The sequence below is a fragment of the Grampus griseus genome (assembly GCF_964374135.1).
Source record: "Grampus griseus genome assembly, chromosome: 10".
NCBI classification, from domain to species: Eukaryota; Metazoa; Chordata; class Mammalia; order Artiodactyla; family Delphinidae; genus Grampus; species Grampus griseus.
Genome location: NC_139004.1, coordinates 51,773,134 through 51,794,287, shown reverse-complemented (window position 1 = coordinate 51,794,287; position 21,154 = coordinate 51,773,134). Strand labels below are relative to the sequence as shown.

The 21,154-nt window shown below is 43.2% G+C and overlaps 1 protein-coding gene across 2 annotated transcripts in view; it reads left to right on the top strand.

The window, feature by feature from the left end:
- OSBPL10 (oxysterol binding protein like 10) overlaps positions 1 to 21,154 on the top strand; it is a gene marked incomplete at its 5' end in the record, with an annotated part of 284,829 nt that overhangs the window by 78,372 nt on the left and 185,303 nt on the right. For both annotated transcript variants that reach the window (XM_082663642.1, XM_082663643.1), the window contains 2 exons: positions 12,968 to 13,143; positions 19,581 to 19,660. In XM_082663642.1, coding sequence (XP_082519768.1) covers positions 12,968 to 13,143; positions 19,581 to 19,660 — 256 coding nt within the window. The remainder of the gene's footprint in view (positions 1 to 12,967; positions 13,144 to 19,580; positions 19,661 to 21,154) is intronic.

Sequence of the window (21,154 nt, the reverse complement as noted above, 5' to 3'; positions counted from 1 at the left end):
CAGGCGTACTCTCAACCACTGCGCCACCAGGGAAGCCCCATGAATCTTTAAATATACAAATAGATCATGTATGGTCACAAAGAAGACATGTTTCAGTTCCTATCTTACTGACATTTTGTTAGCATTTGACACAGATGATTACTCCTGCCTTCGTGAACGTTCTCTTTCTGGGGTTCTGGTTTTCCTCCTACCTCTCTGTCTTGTTCTGTCCGCCTCTTTTCCTGCTTAATGTTGTAGTTCCTCACGTCTTGATCCTGGGCCCCCTCATCCCTGCCCCCCTTCTCCTCCCTGTATTCTCTTTCTGTGCAATCTCACCTATGGCTTTGGCTTCCATGGCTACTTATTTTTAGATGATTTCATCTTTATATTTCCAGCTCAGACCTTCTCTGGGTTCCAAATCCATTCATCCAATTGCTAGTCAACACCTTTTGGAAGTTTTAAAGGCGTGTGAAGTGCAACAGTCCCCAACCGGAATTCCCAGTTCATTATCAGGTCTTGACAATTGTACCCCTGCAGTGATTCTGTCACCTCCACCCTGGTCTAGGCTATTGCCAGGATTGTTGACGTTTTTTAAAAACACCTTTATTACGGTATAATTTACACACCATAAAATAGACCCGTTGTAAGTATACAGTTCAGTAATTTTTAGTTAATTTATATAGTTGTGCAATTATCACCACAATCCAGTTTGAGAACATTCCTATCAGCAAAAATAATTTCCTCTAGCCAGTGTGTAGTTAACTACTGTTCCCATCCTCAGCCCCAGACAGCCACTCATCTGCATTTTGTCTCTATAAATTTCCCTTTTCTGGACGCTTCATATAAATGAAATCATATAATATATAATCATTTTGCATCTGGTTTCTTTCATGTAGCATCATATTTCTGAGGTTCACCCATGTAGCATGTATTAGTACTGTGTTCTTTTTATTGCTAAATAGTATTCCATTGTATGGATGTAACATAGTTTGTTTAACCATTCACCAGTTCATGGACATTTTGTCTTGAGAAGTGAGACTCAGCACAGCTATAGTCACACGTTTATTTTTGTAAATATTTTATTGTCTGTTGGCACCATTTTTCCAAGCCCCCATCAGATCAGGGACCTTGTTGCCCCCCCCCCCATATATTTTTAGCATTTAGCATATAGTGCCTAGCAAGGTTGGTACTCAGTTAAAATTTTTTTTTTTTAAGAAATGTGGGAATTCTTGGAAATAAAACTTAGTTTTGGAACCAAAACTAAATTCTTTAAAAATAGCTGGGCTTATGTAGATTCTCTTTTGTTTAACCATAGAATGAGTAAATGTATCCACAATGCTTTACCCATATCACAGAACATGGTACAGCTGACCACACTGAGAACCTTGCCAAATAATATTGCCATGGCACCTCCAAAAAAGAGCAAACACTGGCTTGTGTTTTAAGTTCTGTCTTGTTGGCTTTGTAGGCAATTAACTAAACTGCTGTTGCTGATAGAATGCAATATGAGCATTGGATCCGACTCACTGTCTGAATTCAGAAATGTGATGTGGACTTTTGGAAGTTCTGGTTTTATAACCAGACAGACCTTGAGGCACAGCGATGGTGGAATGGTTCCAAAGAGAATGAGCCAGCTTTGTGCTTTTGCAGGCGTGGGCATCGAGGCTCAGGGTGGATAAGTACCGTGGCCAAGTTCACAAAAGTGAGAATTCAGTGGCTCTCAAAGTGTGGTCCTACCTGCAGCATCAGCATCAAATGGGAACTTGCTGGAGTTCTCTGGCTCCACCCAGACCTCCTGAATCTGGGGGAGGGGCACAGGAACTTGTGTCTTAACAAGGTTCCAGGTGATTCTGATGCAGCAGATGTTTGAAAACCACAGGTCTAGTCAGGCCTTTTGCTGCCAGATCACACCTCTTTCCTATATGCCGTGTAACCGTAGGGAAAAATAAAGGACGCTCTGATCCAGGGACAGTGGGGCTTAGGGCCTGACTCAGTTGGATATTTGGGGCAGAATAGCTGAGCCTAGGGGCCTGCTTCTGCTCCTCACTGCTTCCCTGGTCTCCACAGGCCAGCTTCCCATCTCTCTTCATTTTGATGGGTACCAGGCCTGGGCTTCCCACTCGTCTTTGTCCCGGGGCTTTAGCCAGTATCAGAATCCTTTTCACTGTGACTTGATGTATATGTTGAAGCTCTTAGTGATAGGCAGAGACTTGATTCAAGACTCGGTCCATCTCAAGGATTCCCAGGTAAGTTCCATGTGTTGTTGATGGCAAGAATGAAAATGAATTGTGAGCGTTAAGATGGGTCTCGATATTTTACAGTTTAGTTAAAGTAGTAGTTGAAGTTCTTACCTAATGTCCTTGGAAACCTAAGAGTTAATAGGAGTTCAGAAGGTGACGGGGCAATATTCTGAGAGCCTGTACTAACTTGTGTTAGAAAGCTCTCAGTTCTTGCTCCTGGTATTAAATCACCTGGTCTTTAAAAGCAGATGGAGTGTCATGATAGATCAAATCCAAGCGCAGTACATCAGATCTTGTGTTAAGAGTTCACTGTGAGTTATGCTGGTCCTTTGTCAGGTGAGGCGGTTCCCAAGGCAGCAGCCACTCGGGCTGGTGGCCCTTAATCTTCAGGTGCTTCACTTGGGCTGGTCCTGGGGCTGCTCTGTGCAGGTGGGCGCCTGCGTGATGCTAGTTGATGATCCGATTATACAGGAACTCCAGGCCTGGTGACTTCGTAACTTTTCTTTAAATCTTTCTCAAAAATACTTCCAATGTAGCAGAGCCAAGATACCTACTGCCTGAGCTGTGGTGATTTAGGAGCAGGGCTTTGGCTCTTTCAGACCAAGACAAAATGAGGTCAGCTCACGCTTAAATAATATGTTCTGCTTGGTTGCATGGGCCCATAGTGCTGAGATGTTTGTTGAATGAATGCCTAGGGGTAAAAGCTTGAACGACCAGAAAAAAAACTGTGTGTGAGTAACACTCTAAGGTTTTATCCTGACTCGATTTTGTACTGGTTTTTCTACTTGGATGATCTAGGCAAACTTTGAAATTCAGTTTCCTGATTTCCTGATCTCAGCCACAAAGAATCTGATTCTTTTTTTTTTTTGCTGTACGCGGGCCTCTCACTGTTGCGGCCTCTCCCGTTGCGGAGCACAGGCTCCGGACGCGCAGGCCCAGCGGCCATGGCTCACGGGCCCAGCCGCTCTGCGGCACGTGGGATCTTCCCGGACCAGGGCACGAACCCGCGTCCCCTGCATCGGCAGGCGGACTCTCAACCACTGCGCCACCAGGGAAGCCTCTGATTTTTTAAGTATGGGCTGGGAGTCAGGAATCCACATTTTTAATAAGCTTCCAGGCTGATTCAGAAGCAGGAGGAAGTAACCCAAACTGTAAAAAAAAACCATTATTTTTAGAAGGCAAGACACTTCAGTATTCTTTTTTAAAACTCTGCTTTATTGGTTGTCTTTTAATTTTATTTATGGATTATTTTTAGCTGGAGATTTTTTTTTTTTGCGGTACGCAAGCCCCTCACTGTTGTGGCCTCTCCCGTTACGGAGCACAGGCTCCGGACGCGCAGGCTCAGCGGCCATGGCTCACGGGCGCAGCCGCTCTGCGGCATGTGGGACCCTCCTGGACCGGGGCACGAACCCGTGTCCCCTGCATAGGCAGGCAGACTCTCAACCACTGCGCCACTAGGGAAGCCCTAGCTGGAGATTTTTTTAAATTTAGGAATATGTGTCAATACTTTTCTTTATGGTTTTGCAATCTCTTGTTATGGAGCCCTCCCCACCCTAACTGTTTATAAATATCCACCCATATTTTCTCCTAATACTAATATATAATATGACATAATTATATGTGAATATATTATTAAAACTAATACTATTAGTTTATTATTTTTAAGTATTTAACATGTCAGATGTTATTTTGCTATGAGGTGCAAACATTGTGCCCTATAAAATTTCTACTTTTAGATGTTTGATGTTTTTTTAGACAACATTTTGGAAAATGTTCCATGCACATCTAAAAAGAAGTTATATTTTTCATTGGAGTATGTAATTATTTGTAACATTTGAAATAAAACTTGGGAATATATTGTTTTGAATCTATATATCCCCGTTTGTTTTCTGCATATCTGTCCAACTCTGGGTGAAAGGAGAATTCTAAAAATCTCCCAATCTGATTGTGTTTAATTTTTTTTTTCTTATCTGTCTGTCCGTTTTGATCCTATGTTTTTGCATCTTTGTAGTGAAAACGGTATTTTAATAAACACAAGGTATCTTAGTTTTGAGCCGTGGCCTGTAAGGCTAGATTCCCTGGTTAAAGTCTACCCCATAACTTCCTCTCCGTAAGATCTTGAGCGTGTTTTTTTACCTTTCTGCGCTTCAAATTTTCATCTGTAGAAAGAGGTTATGGTCACATCTACTTCCTAGGACTGCTGGGAGGTGTAAATGAGATAATATGGCAGCACAAATGCGTGACACATAGAAAGTGCTCTGTAAACATTAGCAATCATTTTTATCAGTGGTTCAGTTTATATATTTTTAAGACATCTGAAGACCAGCATAATGGTTCTGCTATAGACAGGCCATAGTACATGACATTTTTCTGATACATTTGAGGTGGAACTTGTATTGCATGCCTGGATATTTTTAATAATGGCTGAGTTATGTGACAGAGTATATTTATCCCTGAGTTGGTGATGTGCCTTAGGGCCCTCTGACAGTTTAGTACTTTCTGGAGTGTGTTGGAGTCTCTCACTTAGTGCTTTTGGTGGGGGCTGGTGGCAGTTGTGGAAGTCTCTGATGACAGGTTGAATAGTAGGGATTTGAGAGATGTAAGAAGGCCTCTCTGCTTTTCTCTCACCATCGCCCCAGTTTCATGTGTTGAGAGGATTCCAGACTTTAACACTTGGCTGGGATCGAGGTTGCCTGCAGGTGCTGTGCCTTGGAACCTTGTTGTGAGGTTTTGATGCTTGGATCCATCGTCTATCCTCTCCAGGAAGTTTGGTTATCCTGAGAGAAATTCTGGAAGATTTATCCTTCTTTCTCAAGCCAGAAGCTCTAAGGGTTTTGAGTGTGAACCCTTCTGAGGTAAGGAGACCACAGTGGCCAACGTGTCATAGGCCCACCTGGAGAGGCAGAGACACCCTCTCTTATGTGAGACAGGCAGCTCCACGGAAGTAACTCTGGGGAGAACTTTGATACATTCATCTCTGAAGATGAGAGGTGTTCGCTCAATGATCAGCAGCTGATAGTCCTTTTGAAGACTTAAGGTAAACTTAGGTAAATACACCCACAATTTGAAATCCTCCTTCCCTTCACGAGTATGCTTTGCTTTGCTGATTTTCCTTGAGTTTTTATTTTCTATAAGCAATAGGTTGGAAGTTGTAGAAACGTGGTGATACTAGATCTCAGAAATGGTGCTATTTCGGGTGGTTGTGGGCAAGAGGGAATTGGAAGGCAGGTGAAACCTGGAATATGGGTGTGTAGTGCCTGCACCGGGCAAGGCCTCCCTGGGACTGTGGGGAGAGCAGGACGCCCCAGGCCGGCAGGACCAAGCCGCTGCCAGTTTGGTGTGTTGCTGGCGTGTGGACTGGGATTCTGGAACAGTTAGGCAGTCAGTCACCCAACCCAGAGAAGGGTCTTTAGCTGAAGAACAAAGGTCACTGTTGTCATGGCCAGGACAAGGCACAGGTGGCCTCCAGCAGGACCTTCTCAGAAGACAGAGGGCCTGGCATATGCAGATTTCTTCAGAAATTATGAATCTGTGAAAGAGTTTGAGGCGGTGAAGAAGGTTGGCATCTTTCAGAGTGCAAAGTATTTTGGAATGTAAAGAATTTCTTTGGGTTCAGTTCCATGGAAGTTTGTCACTGAGCTGTGTTCTTGAACTATGAAGTGTGAATATTTGGGCTAAAGAATAGCTTCTCTCTCTCTCTTTTTAACATCTTTATTGGAGTATAATTGCTTTACAATGGTGTGTTAATTTCTGCTTTATAACAAAGTGAGTCAGTTATACATATACATATGTTCCCATATCTCTTCCCTCTTGCATCTCCCTCCCACCCTCCCTATCCCACCCCTCTAGGTGGTCACAAAGCACCGAGCTGATCTCCCTGTGCTATGTGGCTGCTTCCCACTAGCTATCTATTTTACATTTGGTAGTGTATATATGTCCATGCCAGTCTCTCACTTCGTCCCAGCTTACCCTTCCTCCTCCCTGTGTCCTCAAGTCCATTCTCTAGTAGGTTGGCGTCTTTATTCCTGTCCTGTCCCTAGGTTCTTCATAACCATTTTTTTTTTTTTAGATTCCATATATATGTGTTAGCATACGGTATTTGTCTTTCTCTTTCTGACTTACTTCACTCTGTATGACAGTCTCTAGGTCCATCCACCTCACTACAAATAACTCAATTTCATTTCTTTTTATGGCTGATATTCCATTGTATATATGTGCCACATCTTTTTTATCCATTCATCTGTTGATGGACACTTAGGTTACTTCCATGACCTGGCTATTGTAAATAGAGCTGCAATGAACGTTGTGGTACATGACTCTTTTTGAATGATGGTTTTCTCAGGGTATATATCCAGTAGTGGGATTGCTGGGTCGTATGGTAGTTCTATTTATAGTTTTTTAAGGAACCTCCATACTGTTGTCTATAGTGGCTGTATCAATTTACATTCCCACCAAGAATAGCTTCTCTTGATAACTAGTTAATAAATACTGTGGGGGCGAGGGGGGGACAGAAGAAAGAAAATAGAGGGCCTGGGAAGGTGAGGCAGATCCCAACAGGAAAAACGCCTGTGCGAGCTGGGGGCTTGGTCCGCTTTCGCGCGTGGAGGGTGGTGGACGGGGCCTCATGCCTGGTGTGGAGCGAGCGGCGGAGCCCCGTGGAGAACGGGAGGGGTCCTGACTCCCTCCTGGAAGTACTACCGTGGGTGTAAAAGGTGTCTGCTCAGGCATCACGGGCCTGGCCATCACCTCCCTTCTCAAGCCCTTTCCTCTTGCTTTAATTTTCACTTTTCAGTTTAGATGAAATGATTTAGCTTTTTGTCAGCAGCAAGCCTGTCTGGCAAAGTTCCTGTTCGAAAGATTTTTTTTTCACTGCATTTTTTTCCTCTTTGTAACCCTCTTGTAGTTTGCTTGTACCTTCTGCTTCTTGGCATTAATGAACTGGTTCCCCCATGTCCCTCCCCACCATCCCCCCAATCCTTTCCCTTTATTTTTCTGCTCCTAACTGGATGCTAACGGCCATTGGTGTGCCTCCACCTTCTCAAAGTAAATATGTCTGGTTTTCAACTTCTAGATCCTGAAGTTGAACCTTCATGAAACTATGTCAGGCAGGTGGGGGTGGGAATTAAAAGGCTACAGGTGTTGACAGATGACCCTCAGCGAGGCAAGGCTTGGAGAGCAGTGATGGGTAGGGGCAGCTACTTTGTGTGTCGGCCCGCTCAAGTGAGCGTGAATGTGTATGCGCCTGTGAGTGTGTGTGCATGCAGGTGTGTCTACGTCTGTGCACGTGCTCACATGTTGTTTTCGAAGCAGTGGCCTGTCCTCAGCCCTCCTGAGGCAGGCCTGCCACTCGCCGCGGGTCCCGGCTTTGGGACGGGGTGAGGCTGCCACCCCGAAACTGGCCTGATCGGGACTGGTGGCTCTTTTCATGGGTTGGTTTGATGTCTCCCCCCTTTCTCTCTTTTCTCTCTCAGCACCCTCTTTGGTCTGTTAACATAGTCCCTAAAATATGTTCCCTCCGTATACAGTTAAGTTCACCTGCACATTGGTTAAGTTGCAAACTAAAGCTCGAGATGCTAATTAGAAAAGAACCCACTAGGAATTAGGTTCGTCTTATTCATTTCTCCAGAGGGAAAAACCTTAAAGAATGTTTCAGGATTTTATCCGGCGTTTGCACCTCATTTAATGAAGCCTCATCCAGGAACACGGTTAACTTTTCCATTTAGAATGAAAGCTGTGAGTTTCAGATACAGCAGCGAGCTTCAAACAGCAGTGCCTGACCAGAGCCCTGACCCTGCGGGGATCCAAATGCAATTTCTTTCCTCCCAGGGGATGTGACCCCCAGGCAATGCCCTTCTTAGTGCCGCGTGGACAGCTCCTACCTGCATGGGACACAATCTAAATCAACTTTCAAAGGCCATCCTGAAAGAACACTTGATGTTTAGTCTGTTGTAATTTTTAATCAGATATTCTCCTTTCACTCCCTTCCAAATACGATGGAATTTTTAACTGTCTTTAGAAAAGGAGTAAATTATTGATGACCTTGCTTAGTGCACATGATTCAAACCTGTGCATTTGCATTAAAACTATTTTAGGAAGCAGTGGAAATATGTTTTTTTTTCTGCCTGAGGCAGGGGGTTAGAATTAAGTTGTCATTTTGAAATAGGTAATGTGAAAAATCATTAATGTGTTCCCGTATTCTGCATAATGTGACCTCAACTGGTTATTCTGTCATCCTTATTGAAAAAAACCCCCAGTATTCAATTCATTTCTTGGTACCAGCTTCTTAACAATGTCCTTTGCAAATATATGGTTGGTCTGAGCAGGATGCGTTTGTGAAGCTGCTTCTGGGAGCGGGGAAGGCTGATGGGGGCCTGGTTGATGAGTGGGCAGAGCAGAAAGGGGAGAGAGGTGTTCAGCCCTTTCTCCGTTCCAGCCAACGACACAGGGTGGATGGGGGGTGGGCAGGGGAGTTGAGGGCCACTTGCTCTTGCCTTTTCCTTGAAACCTGTTCAGGTTATGCGATGCAGTACCTTTCCTACTTCCTGCTGTGTAAAGGAGGCATGTTTATGGATGGGGGACACTGCTGCTCTGCCAGAGCGGTTTGGGGGGTGCAGGGGCGGCTGGAGACACAGAATGCTGTAGTCGGAGCCGAGGTTCCTTCCCTACGCTTGTACGGATTCTTGCTCTTCATCCTGTGATTTGCCAGGAGCCGTGTCTGCACAGCTGCAGTCACCATGACTGTGCTGACATTAAATATAGGTCACGTGGAAAACATTTGCTCTTTTTTTAATAGATCTTTATTGGAGTATAATTGCTTCACAATATTGTGTTAGTTTCTGTTGCACAACAAAGTGAATCAGCCATATGCATACACATGTCCCCATATCCCCTCCCTCTTGAGGCTGTCTCCCACCCTCCCTATCCCACCCCTCTAGGTCATCGCAAAGCACCGAACTGATCTCCCTGTGCTATGCTGCTGCTTCCCACCAGACAACTATTTTACATTCGGTAGTGTGTATATGTCGTTGCTACTCTCACTTCGCCCCAGCTTTGCCCTCCCACCCCATGTCCTCAAGTCCGTTTTCTATGTCTACCTCTTTATTTCTGCCCTGCAACTAGGTTCATCAGTACCACTTTCTTTTTGTTTTTTAGATTCCATATATATGTGTTAGCATATGGTATTTGTTTTTCTCTTTCTGACTTACTTCACTGTGTATGACAGACTCTAGGTCCATCCACCTCACTACATATAACTCAATTTCGTGAGAACATTTACTCTTAAAGAGAAGCGCAGGGTCAGCGTTTGAACAATGTGACCACTGGCGGCTCAGAAATCACCCCAGGTATTCTCTCGTTGACGGAATTTGGTCTTCACATCACAGAAGGGAGGAGAGGAGCACATTTCAAGTAGAAGGATGTGAAAATAGACATTTAAAAAATATTTTTTGTGAATTTGTCAGGCTGGCTTCTTTAACTGATCTTAGTGGCCTAATAAGCAGAAGCTTCTTTCTCATCCATGTAGAAATGAGGTGACTCTCTTCCAGGTGGTAATTCGGGGATCCAGGCTGCTTCCCTCTTGTGTCTTTGCCACACCTGTTGTGGATCCCGAGTTGCCCTGCAGGGTGTCTCCATTCCAATCTGTGTGTGTGTGTGTGTGTGTGTGTGTGTGTGTGTGTGTGGGCACATGTGTGCGCACATGTGCATGCGTCTGTCTGTATGTTATAGGCCTGGCTTGCATTTCTTCTGCTCACATTCTGTTGGCTACAGCTCAAATGGCCACATGTCCTTACGAGGAAAGCTGGGTAATGTATTCTGCTTGTGTCTCCTGGAAATGGAGGGTAGGGATTGGGTGATGAGCTATTAGTTTAGGCCAGTGCTTCTCAAATTTGAGCTGCATCAGAATCACCTGGAAGCCTCCTGGCCGCCCCACACCCCCACCCGTTTCTGATTCAGCAGGTCTTGGGTGGGGCCAAGAATTTACGGTTCAGATAAGCTCCCAGGTGATGTTGATACTGCTGGGCGAGGAACCGCACTTTGAATAGTCCTGGTCCAGGAGCACATTTTTGTGTCTTGATTTATCCATGCTAATCGTGGATACCAGAAGTATATCCTTATTATTGTGACTCGAGAGATAGGGAAGGAGAGGGGTAAAAAAGGTAAATAGCCTTGGCCAGGACATTTGGAATGTTACAAATAATTAATGCTTCTTAGAGGAATTGGAGTTTTGGAGGGTTGAGACCTGGGTTGTCAGGTGTGCCTGCTCTGTGGGATGGGGATGAGGTGGGACCTCTGTGGCCAGGCAAAGGTGCTTTCAGCCTGGCTAGCTCTGTTGGAGCAGGAAGCTTTGGAGAATAAAGTACCTAAGTGGATACAGGAGAGGTGACACGGAGCAAGCGACAAGCGGGGGGACTTGCGTGAGACTCGAAGGAGAGTTTGTGAGTGCTGGACTGAACCAGGTGTGGATTTGGACACAGACAAGTGGGACTTAGATTTTGAGTTTCTTTGAGTCTTAGTGCCTGTAAAATGGGGAATAATGATGGCTGTCTATCGGTTACTATGAGAATCAATTAAGTCAGAATTTTGTAAACTTTCTTGGTTCGTGGTGCTTAGAGGTTAAAAAATATCCTACAGTTTCATTTATTATGAAAGCAGTCAGCTTTTTTTTTTTTTTTTGAGGTATGCGGGCCTCTCACTGTTGTGGCCTCTCCCGTTGCGGAGCACAGGCTCTGGACGCGCAGGCTCAGCGGCCATGGCTCACGGGCCCAGCCGCTCCGCGGCATGTGGGGTCCTCCCATACCGGGGCATGAACCCGTGTCCCCTGCATCGGCAGGCGGACTCTCAACCACTGCGCCACCAGGGAAGCCCCAGCTTTTTAAAAATTATTAAAGCAGCCAGCTCCAAACAACTTCATGTACATTGATGTCCTAACAACTCAGTGGCCTTTTGAAAAAATAATCAACATAAATGTTTATGTTTCTACGTTATGAATATGTGTCTCCATTAAATAACTGCAAGTGCTTGTTGATGGACTGTGTGTGTCTGCGGATTCTGCACAGCTTCTCTCTCAAACCTTGGGATTTTGTTGGCATCGTTGCCCTCTTCCTATTCCCTGTCGATGTTTCCTTGTTAACCCAGCAACTGCTGAAAACCCAGCTTTGCAAAGATGCTATGTCTTTGAAAGGAATGCAGTGCAACTAGTATCGAAACTGTGAAAACTGCCTGAGTTGTTCGTATGCTTTATATCTGACCGATGTTGAGCATCACTCTATATCCCTCAAAAGTGTGACATATTTTCCAGTGCCTCTGCAAGTTCACAGTGGTGACCCAGCTGCTTTGGTGCACGGATTGAAAAGAGTGGAATTTGGTAGTTTTTTCCCTTTCATTCATTCACTGAATAAATATTAACTGAGTATCAGCGAGGTGTCGGGCACTGTCCGCCTCCGAACAGCGTAGAGTCTGGGGGGAACCAGACATTGAATCGCATAATCCTGCAAATGTAGACACCCGATGAGGCCAGGGCCATGAGGGGTGAGTTCAGAGTGAGAGCTTGTGGGAGGAAGATTTAACCTGGTCAGGAGACGCTTTCTCAAGTTGGTGGCACCTGAGTTGTTCCTGAAGTTACCGTGCAGTTAATAGGGCAGGGAACCACGTTTTAGCCACAGGGGTGGCAAGTATATCTCAAGCTGATGAAGAACTTGCTTCCTCCCACCCCCCAATTGCGCCGTGGTTGGTTTGAGACTGGTATTGTGGCTTGTGTGCGCCATGTGTGTCAGACAATGTCTGGACTCTTTCTTTAATGAGACAAACCTACTGACGTGCAGTTGGATGGTGATGTGAAGCCCAATTGTGGGAAGAGTTTCGATGTTGTGGATTGGTAACGATCTGTATCACTTCGAGTAACTGCTCCAGGTGGGGGAAACGGCATGAGCAAAGTGGTGGAAGGCAGCTGGGTGAGCCAGCGTGGGTGGAGCAGAAAGTGAGAGGCTGGGAGAGTCAGCAGGGGCTGTGGTGAGCCTCTGGGTCGCAGGGGGCATGTGGGTCTCACGTGAAGACAGCTCGTCCTGGTGGAGAAGGGGAAGTGGTCTTGATTGCTTCCTGGTGATAGATGGTGACTATCAACAGGCCAGGTACTCGGCTACCAAGATTTGTTTGAGTGATTCAAGCAACTAGCAGTTTCCCTGTTTTCACCCTGAATGTAGACTCCAGTGGCATTACAGCCTCCCAGAGCGGAGGGAATCTTGTCCCTTTGTGTGAAAAGTGATCCACGGAAGGGCCCGCTGGAGGGTGCCCAGGGGGCTGTGTGAGCACCTGCAGTTGGCTGGATTGACCAGCTCTGGAGCTCAGGCCCCATACAGTGTCCAGGCTGTTGGCTGGAGTCTGGCCCAGTTTGCTGCTTCTGGGCTGTGAATTTCAGCTGTTCCTGTGAGGTCACGTGGAGCCTGTTACCAGAGTCTGTGTCCCAATGCTTCTCTCTTCTTTACCATTCTGAGGCTTACGTATGAATGGGCATTGCATCGAATCGAGAATGGGCCTGGCCCTTGCCCTTGCCCCAGGGGCCATGACAGGTTCTGCTTTGACTTAAGATTTGGGTGCTCTCTCCCTACATGGGGATGACTTGTGTGGGTGCCTGGCAGGGACGTTTAGCTTCCAGCATCCTGGATTGGGAACCTTGATGTCAATTTAAGGATTATGTTCTTTTTCTTCTTTGCTTGGAGAGAAAACTGATGCACTGTGGTTTCTCCACACAGGTACTTTGTGCTGGATTTTGAGGCTGGTATCCTGCAGTATTTTGTGAATGAGCAAAGCAAACACCAGAAGCCCCGAGGGGCCCTGTCTCTGTCTGGCGCCATCGTGTCCCTGAGTGACGAAGTGCCTCATATGCTGGTCGTGTACTCTGCCAATGGGGAGATGTACAAACTGAGAGGTACGTTCTTCTCCCGGGAACTTTTCAGACGGGCCTCTTGGGTTCACAGTTACCATGGTGATGGCTCTCTTGTTTTTTGATTTTTTTAAAAAATCACCTTTAACAATTTGCCGGGTTTGCGGACTCTGGTGACAGATGCTGCTTCTCCTACCCCTGGGGTGGGGAGAGGAGCTGACATTAGGAAGTGTTTGTCCTAATTAACTGAGCAATTAAGGACAAACAAAAGGTGAGTGATCGCAAACCTGGCTGAGCCTCAGGACTTGGGCAGATTTTTCATATTAGCTCAGTATATATTTTCCTGGACCGTATACTGTCAGTCTTTCCTCCAGTGCCCGTGGGGCTGTGATCTGAGCACAGGTCAAGCCTTTTAAGGGTCATGGTGTCCTCTGCTCAAAGTTCCTCTAGAACCAGCTCTTAGTAGAGGCCCCTTCACTTGTACTTTATTTAACCCATTGTGGCCCTAGAGCCTGGTGAAGAGCCAGCTGGTGTTATGTCCTGTTGTCCACTTTCTCCCCTTCTCTTTGCTTCTTGAAAGCTGAGGTCTGCTAAGCATTCTCCTCAGGTCTCGGGGGAGCCCAGCATTTGGCCGGAACTGTAGGTCTTGTCGCCCCCGAGGCATATCCACCTCGCAGGTTTTCTGATGGGCCAGAGTTGTCTGCAGCGGTGTGATTTGATCGCTAGATCATTCTTCCAGCATTCTGTCATGGGCACATTGCTGGAAAAATTGTCAGTCTTCTTCTAACAACATAACAAAACCAAACCCCAAATGCACATGTTTGCACGCTTGTGCATGTACACACACACAGAGTCAGTTTGCTGACCTTCCTCCAAGCTTTGCTACCCAGAGGCGGGCTAAGCTGAGGTTCCTTTATTTTTATTTTTTGGCCACGCTGTGCAGCTTGTGGGATCTTAGTTCCCCAACCAGGGATTGAACCTGAGCCTCTGGCTTTGGAAGTGCAGAGTCCTAACCACTGGACCACCAGGGAATTTCCTGAGGTTCTTTTATTATCAATATACAAGTCATATCTCAGGATCTATAAAACAATCCACAAACCTATGATATAAAATTGTCTATAGTTGAAGAAAGTTTTTTGTTTTTTGGGAACTGTGAGAAGATTCATGTTCTCTTTGGAGATTCATACAGTGTGTGTCCCAGATTTATATGGTCCTTGGTTTCTCTTTGCTCTTTATTGCTTAATAAAGTGTCAGAGCAGAAACAATAGCAGGTGAAAAACTTAATGCCCCACCGCCGCCTGTGGTTTCGTTTTCTTTTCTATTGAATTTTATTTTTTTATACAGCAGGTTCTTATTTGTTATCCATTTTATACATATTAGTGTATACATGTCAATCCCAATCTCCCAATTCATCACACCACCCCCCCCACCCCCACTCGCTTTCCCCCATTGGTGTCCATACGTTTGTTCTCTACATCTGTGTCTCTCTTTCTGCCCTGCAAACCGGTTCATCTGTACCATTTTTCTAGGTTGCACATATATGCGTTAATATACGATATTTGTTTTTCTCTTTCTGACTTACTTCACTCTATATGACAGTCTCTACAAATGACCCAGTTTCATTCCTTTTTGTGGCTTAGTATTCCATTGTATATATCTACCACATCTTCTTTATCCATTCGTCTGCCTGTGGGCATTCAGGTTGCTTCCATGACCTGGATATTGTAAATAGTGCTGCAGTGAACATTGGGGTGCATGTGTCTTTTTGAATTATGGTTTTCTCAGGATATATACCCAGTAGTGGGATTGCTGGGTCATATGGTAATTCTGTTTTTAGTTTCCTAAGGAACCTCCATACTGTGCTCCATAGTGGCTGTATCAATTTACATTCCCACCAACAGTGCAAGAGGGTTCCCTTTTCTCCACACCCTCTCCAGCATTTGTTGTTGGTAGATGCCCATTGTAACTGGTGTGAGGTGATACCTCATTGTAGTTTTGATTTGCGTTTCTCTAATAATTAGTGATGTTGAGCAGCTTTTCATGTGCTTCTTGGCCATCCTGTATGTCTTCTTTGGAGAAATGTCTATTTAGGTCTTCTGCCCATTTTTTGATTGAGTTTTTTTTTTTAATATTGAGCTGCATGAGCTGTTTATATATTTTGGAGATTAATCCGTTGTCCGTTGATTCATTTGCAAATACTTTCTCCCATTCTGAGGGTTGTCTTTTCGTCTTGTTTGTAGTTTGCTTTGCTGTGCAAAAGCTTTTAAGTTTCATTAGGTCCCATTTGTTTATTTTTGTTTTTATTTCCATTTCTCTAGGAGGTGGATCAAAAAAGATCTTGCTGTGATTTATGTCGAAGAGTGTTCTTCCTATGTTTTCCTCTAAGAGTTTTATAGTGTCCAGTCTTATATTTAGGTCTGTAATCCATTTTGAGTTTATTTTTGTGTATGGTGTTAGGGAGTGTTCTAATTTCATTCTTTTACATGTAGCTGTCCAGTTTTCCCAGCATCGCTTACTGAAGAGACTGTCTTTTCTCCATTGTATATCCTTGCCTCCTTTATCATAGATTAGTTGACCATAGGTGCATGGGTTTATCTCTGGGCTTTCTATCCTGTTCCATTGATCTATATTTCCGTTTTTGTGCCAGTACCATGCTGTCTTGATTACTGTAGCTTTGTAGTATAGTCTGAAGTCAGGGAGTCTGATTCCTCCAGCTCTGTTTTTTTCCCTCAAGACTGCTTTGGCTGTTTGGGGTCTTTTGTGTCTGCATACAAATTTTAAGATTTTTTTGTTCTAGTTCTGTAAAAAATGCCATTGCTAATTTGATAGGGATTGCATTGAATCTGTTGACTGCTTTGGGTAGTGTAGTCATTTTCACAATATTGATGCTTCCAATCCAAGAACATGGTATATCTCTCCATCTGTTGGTATCATCTTTAATTTCTTTTGTCAGTGTCTTATAGTTTTCTGCATACAGGTCTTTTACCTCCTTAGGTAGGTTTATTCCTAGGTATTTAATTCTTTTTGTTGCAGTGGTGAATGGGATTGTTTCCTTAATTTCTCTTTCTGATCTTTCGTTGTTAGAGTATAAGTAAGTGATTTCTGCGCTTTAATTTTTGTATCCTGCAACCTTACCAAATTCGTTGATTAGCTTTAGTAGTTTTCTGGTGGCATCTTTAGGATTCTCTATGTATAGTATCATGTCATCTAAAAACAGTGACTTTTTCTTCTTCTTTTCCAATTTGTATTCCTTTTATTTCTTTTTCTTCTCTGGTTGCCACAGCTAAGACTTCCAAACTATGTTGAATAATAGTGGTGAGTGTGGACATCCTTGTCTTCTTCCTGATCTTAGGAAATGCTTTCAGTTTTTCACCATTGGGAATGATGTTTGCTGTGGGATTTGTCATATATGGCCTTCATTGTGTTGAGGTAGGTTCCCTCTATGCCCACATTTGGAAAGTTTTTATCATAAGTTGGTGTTGAATTTTGTCAAAAGCTTTTTCTGCATCTACTGAGATGATCATATGGGTTTTATTCTTCAGTTTGTTAATATGGTGTATCACATTGATTGATTTGCATATATTGAAGAATCCTTGAATCCCTGGGATAAATCCCACTTGATTGTGGTGTATGATCCTTTTAATGTGTTGTTGAATTCTGTTTGCTAGTATTTTGTTGAGGATTTTTGCATCTATGTTTATCAGTGATATTGGTCTGTAATTTTCTTTTTTTGTAGCATCTTTGTCTGGTTTTGGTATCAGGGTGATGGTGGCCTCATAGAATGAGTTTGGGAGTGTTCCTTTCTCTGCAATTTTTTGGAAGAGTTTGAGAAGGATGGGTCTTCTCTAAATGTTTGATAGAATTCACCTGTGAAGCCATCTGGTCCTGGACTTTTGTTTGTTGGAAGATTTTTAATCACTTTCAATTTCATTACTTGTGATCGGTCTGTTCATATTTTCTATTTCTTCCTGGTTCAGTCTTGGAAGGTTGTGCATTTCTAAGAATTTGTCCATTTCTTCCAGGTTGTCCATTTTATTGGCATATAGTTGCTTGTAGTAGTCTCTTAGGATGCTTTGTATTTTTGCGGTGTCTGTTGTAACTTCTCCTTTTTCATTTCTAATTTTATTGATTTGAGTCCTCTCCCTATTTTTCTTGATGAGTCTGGCTAATGGTTTATCAGTTTTGTTTATCTTCTCAAAGAACCAGCTTTTAGTTTTATTGATCTTTGCTATTGTTTTCTTTGTTTCTATTTCATTTATTTCTGCTCTGATCTTTATGATTTCTTTTCTTCTACTAACTTTGGGTTTTGTTTGTTCTTCTTTCTCTAGTTCCTTTAGGTGTAAGGTTAGTTTGTTCATTTGAGATTTTTCTTGTTTCTTGAGGTAGGCTTGTATTGCTATAAACCCACCTGTGGTTTCTAAAATGACATGAACCCTTACAAAAGAACAGCCCAACCAATTAACCATTTGAGCCATCTCATTTTGCCTTTTAGTTTTTATTCTCTGGGTTATTAAACCCCAAGTTTGTTTTTTTTAAGGGTTGTTTTAATAGCAAACATAAAGTTTTATTATCTGCGTGAACTAATCACAAGGGCTAAATTTAGCTTAAACTTACCCACTACAGCAGAGGGAGGACACATTTCTGCCTCTTTCTGGCTGGTCCTTGGTCCATCCCAAAGAATCTGGGCATTGGTTTTGTCATTTCACGTCTCACTACATGTAGAGATGAATCTTGATGTTAATAGATGAGCAGCTTTGGGAATGTTTTTGGAGCCTTTGGGTACTGCCACAAAGCAGCAATTCTTCATGTTCCTAAGGAAAATGGCTCTAGTTTCTGCAGAATCCTTTTATTCTTTGGAAGTAGGGTTCACCTAGTCTTACGCTGGTCTGCACTTCCAGATTTCTTCACCAGAAGTTCAAGCTGAAGTTGGGTTTTATTGACAGATGACAGGCTCATTTTTGTAAATGATACAAATTTCTAGGGGAATCATTTTGTTTTCTGCATATTTAACATTTATGCAGTATATATTCTGTTAAAATATTTATGCAGTGAGTTATGCAATTAAATTAACTTGGATTTTATTAGAACCTATTATGTATCCATGATCTTTTAAGAAAATAATTTTATATATTTGAGAGATGGGGGTGTAGATGGAAGATTGTGACTGTGCAAGTGACTGGTACTGTAATGTCTCTTTGGGGGACATTTGAGGGTCTGTAAGTCAACATTTTGTACCTTGTTCTGTTCAGTCATAATAAGAACCCTTGAGAACATATATTAAAATGGTAATTCAACTGAACGCTAATTTTGTAAAGGCTGATAACTCCACATTCCAACTCCGATAGTTAACAAAGGGGCCTTAAACACTGCACTTTGATCCTCCTTTTAGCCACATGTGGTAGAGGCATTAAAAATAATCATGTTTTCTCCTCCCTGCTGCTTTTTAAAGAAGTAGAAATGACTTTTTCAGAAGAGTTTAAAAAATTGGCCAAATTGTTCTCATAACAGACATTTCAGAATAAGTTAGGTTTTTAACGTGGTTTAAGAGGGAATTTTTTGGTCACTTCTTCAGGGAAACCTTCATTAAGCACCTGTCATAGGACTATATTAGGTGCCCCCACTGTGTACTACACAGTAAAGCAAAGTGTTTTAACAAAGCATATTTGCAGCCACTTAGATAATGCCCCACTGAAAAAGAAATTCCACCTCTAACTCCCTTCTAATGACAAGAAACTTACTTTATTCAGTTTTGTTCTGTTTGAAGTTTCTGAGTTGGTATTTATAATTTGAAAAGAGAGATTTAAAAAAAAATGTGTTAGGGGCAATAAAAATGCTACAATGTGGATGAACCTGAAAAACATTAAGTAAAAGAAGGCAGCCACATACTGCATGGGAGCATTCATATGGAATGTCTAGAATAGGCAAATCTATGAGGCAGGAAGCAGATTAGTGGTTGCCTAGGGATGGGAAAGGGGGTGGGGAGAGAGAAATGGGAAGTGACTGCTGATGGGTGGAGGATTCTTTGGGGGATACTGGAAATATTCTAAACCAAGATTATGGTCATGGTTGTACTATTCTGTAAATATACTAGAAATCACTTAATATTAAAAACAGGTGAATTTTATGTATGTAAATTCTATCTCAAAGCTGTTAAAAAATCTGTTAGAAATTAAAAAAAAGAGAAAGAATATAAGTGTATTGATTACTTTCGGAGAAATTGATCTGTATGTGTTCAAGTGATTCCATCCAGGAAGATGGAATTCTGAAAATCCCTTTAAGTTTCTCAAAACTTTTTAGATTTGTTAAAAAAAAAAAAAAGGATTTTTGATTGAGATTTGGTGTCGTCAGATCTTTGGCATGAGTACCATCTGCATTTGCCTTTCGCTCCTTCATTCCCAGGCCCCCAACCCCTCAGGTGCGTGTAGAAATGGGTTGGATGTGTTTTGGCTCAATTGCTCCAAGCCTTTCTTTCTCTATTTTAGCTGCTGATGCAAAAGAGAAACAGTTCTGGGTGACTCAGCTTCGAGCTTGTGCCAAATACCACATGGAGATGAATTCTAAGGTAAGTCACTGCGAGGTGGGGTGGAGGGGGGGGCGTTGCATCTGCTGGGATCAGCCTTCAGCCCAGTGATTGGCTTCTTGGGGGAAGCTGTTTTCCATAGTATCTTTAAAGTTCTCCACCATCGAGGAATTCATACTTGTCCTGTGACATTTACATTTAAAGCCAAGAGAAAGGTGGGAGGATTTGCTTGTAGGTAGAGTGAAGGGGAATGCAGACACTTCATTGGAACTGATTCTGGAAAGACACTCCTGTGTCTTTCTGTGTTGTCCATTTAGGCAGCTGGTAACTGGTCTGCGGAGAAGCTTGAGCAGACGGTGTCATTGTGGCGGCGGCAGAGGAGTCAGATTTACTGTTCACGAAGACTCCTTGTCACAGACCCTTAAATAAAACGAGACCCCAGCTCGACGAAGCGCTCTGTAAGGTGCTTCTGCATCTAAGTGTGTCAGAATGTTCTCAGGTAGTTTGGTATCCATGTATGAATTAGCTTCTCCTCAGGATTCAGTCTGAGATCTTGGTACAGATGCGCAGGGGATAGGAGATAGGAGGTAGGCATTTTCATGGATTATTTGGAGGATCTCCTATCCTTAAATACAGGGAATAAATAAGTCAGACAGAGAAAGCCAAATACTATTTGTTATCGCTGATATGTAGAATCTAAAAAAATAATACAAATGAATGCATATACAGAATGGAAACAAACTCACAGACATAGAAAACAAACTTGAGGTTGCTAAAGCGGATGGCAGGGGAGGGATAAATTAGGCGTATGGGGTTAACAGATACAAACTACTATATGTAAAATAGATAAGCAACAAGGATTTGCTGTGTAGCACAGGGAATTACGATCAATGTCTTGTATTTTAATAATCTATAATGGATTATAATCTGAAAAAACCCCACAACTGAATCACTGTGCTGTACACCTGAAACGAACACAATATTGTAAACCAACTGTACTTCAATTAAAAAATTGTAGGGCTTCCCTGGTGGCGCAGTGGTTGAGAGTCCGCCTGCCGATGCAGGGGACACGGGTTCGTGCCCCGGTCCGGGAAGATCCCACATGCCGCAGAGCGGCTGCGCCCGTGAGCCATAGCCGCTGAGCCTGTGCGTCCGGAGCCTGTGCTCTGCAACGGGAGAGGCCACAACAGTGAGAGGCCCACGTACCGCAAAAAACAAACAAACAAACAAAAAATTGTATAGGAAATAATTGACCAATGAATTTATTTAGGGCAATAAATATTTGTTAAAATTAACGAATTAACGTTCAAAGGGCTACCCCTTTTATGTCATTAGTTCAAATTTAGTTACGATATCCGTTTGCATTCTTTTTCTGTATTCCATGTATCTGATAGGAAGACCCACACTTCAGACTTCTTAGGCTTCCATTTACTGTAACCTATCTGCTGTCTTGCTCAGGGAGGACGTGGAAATGTCTTGCTTGGTTATACCTCCCTGTTCTGCTTCCAAATACAACCTGAAATGATTTCTTCACAA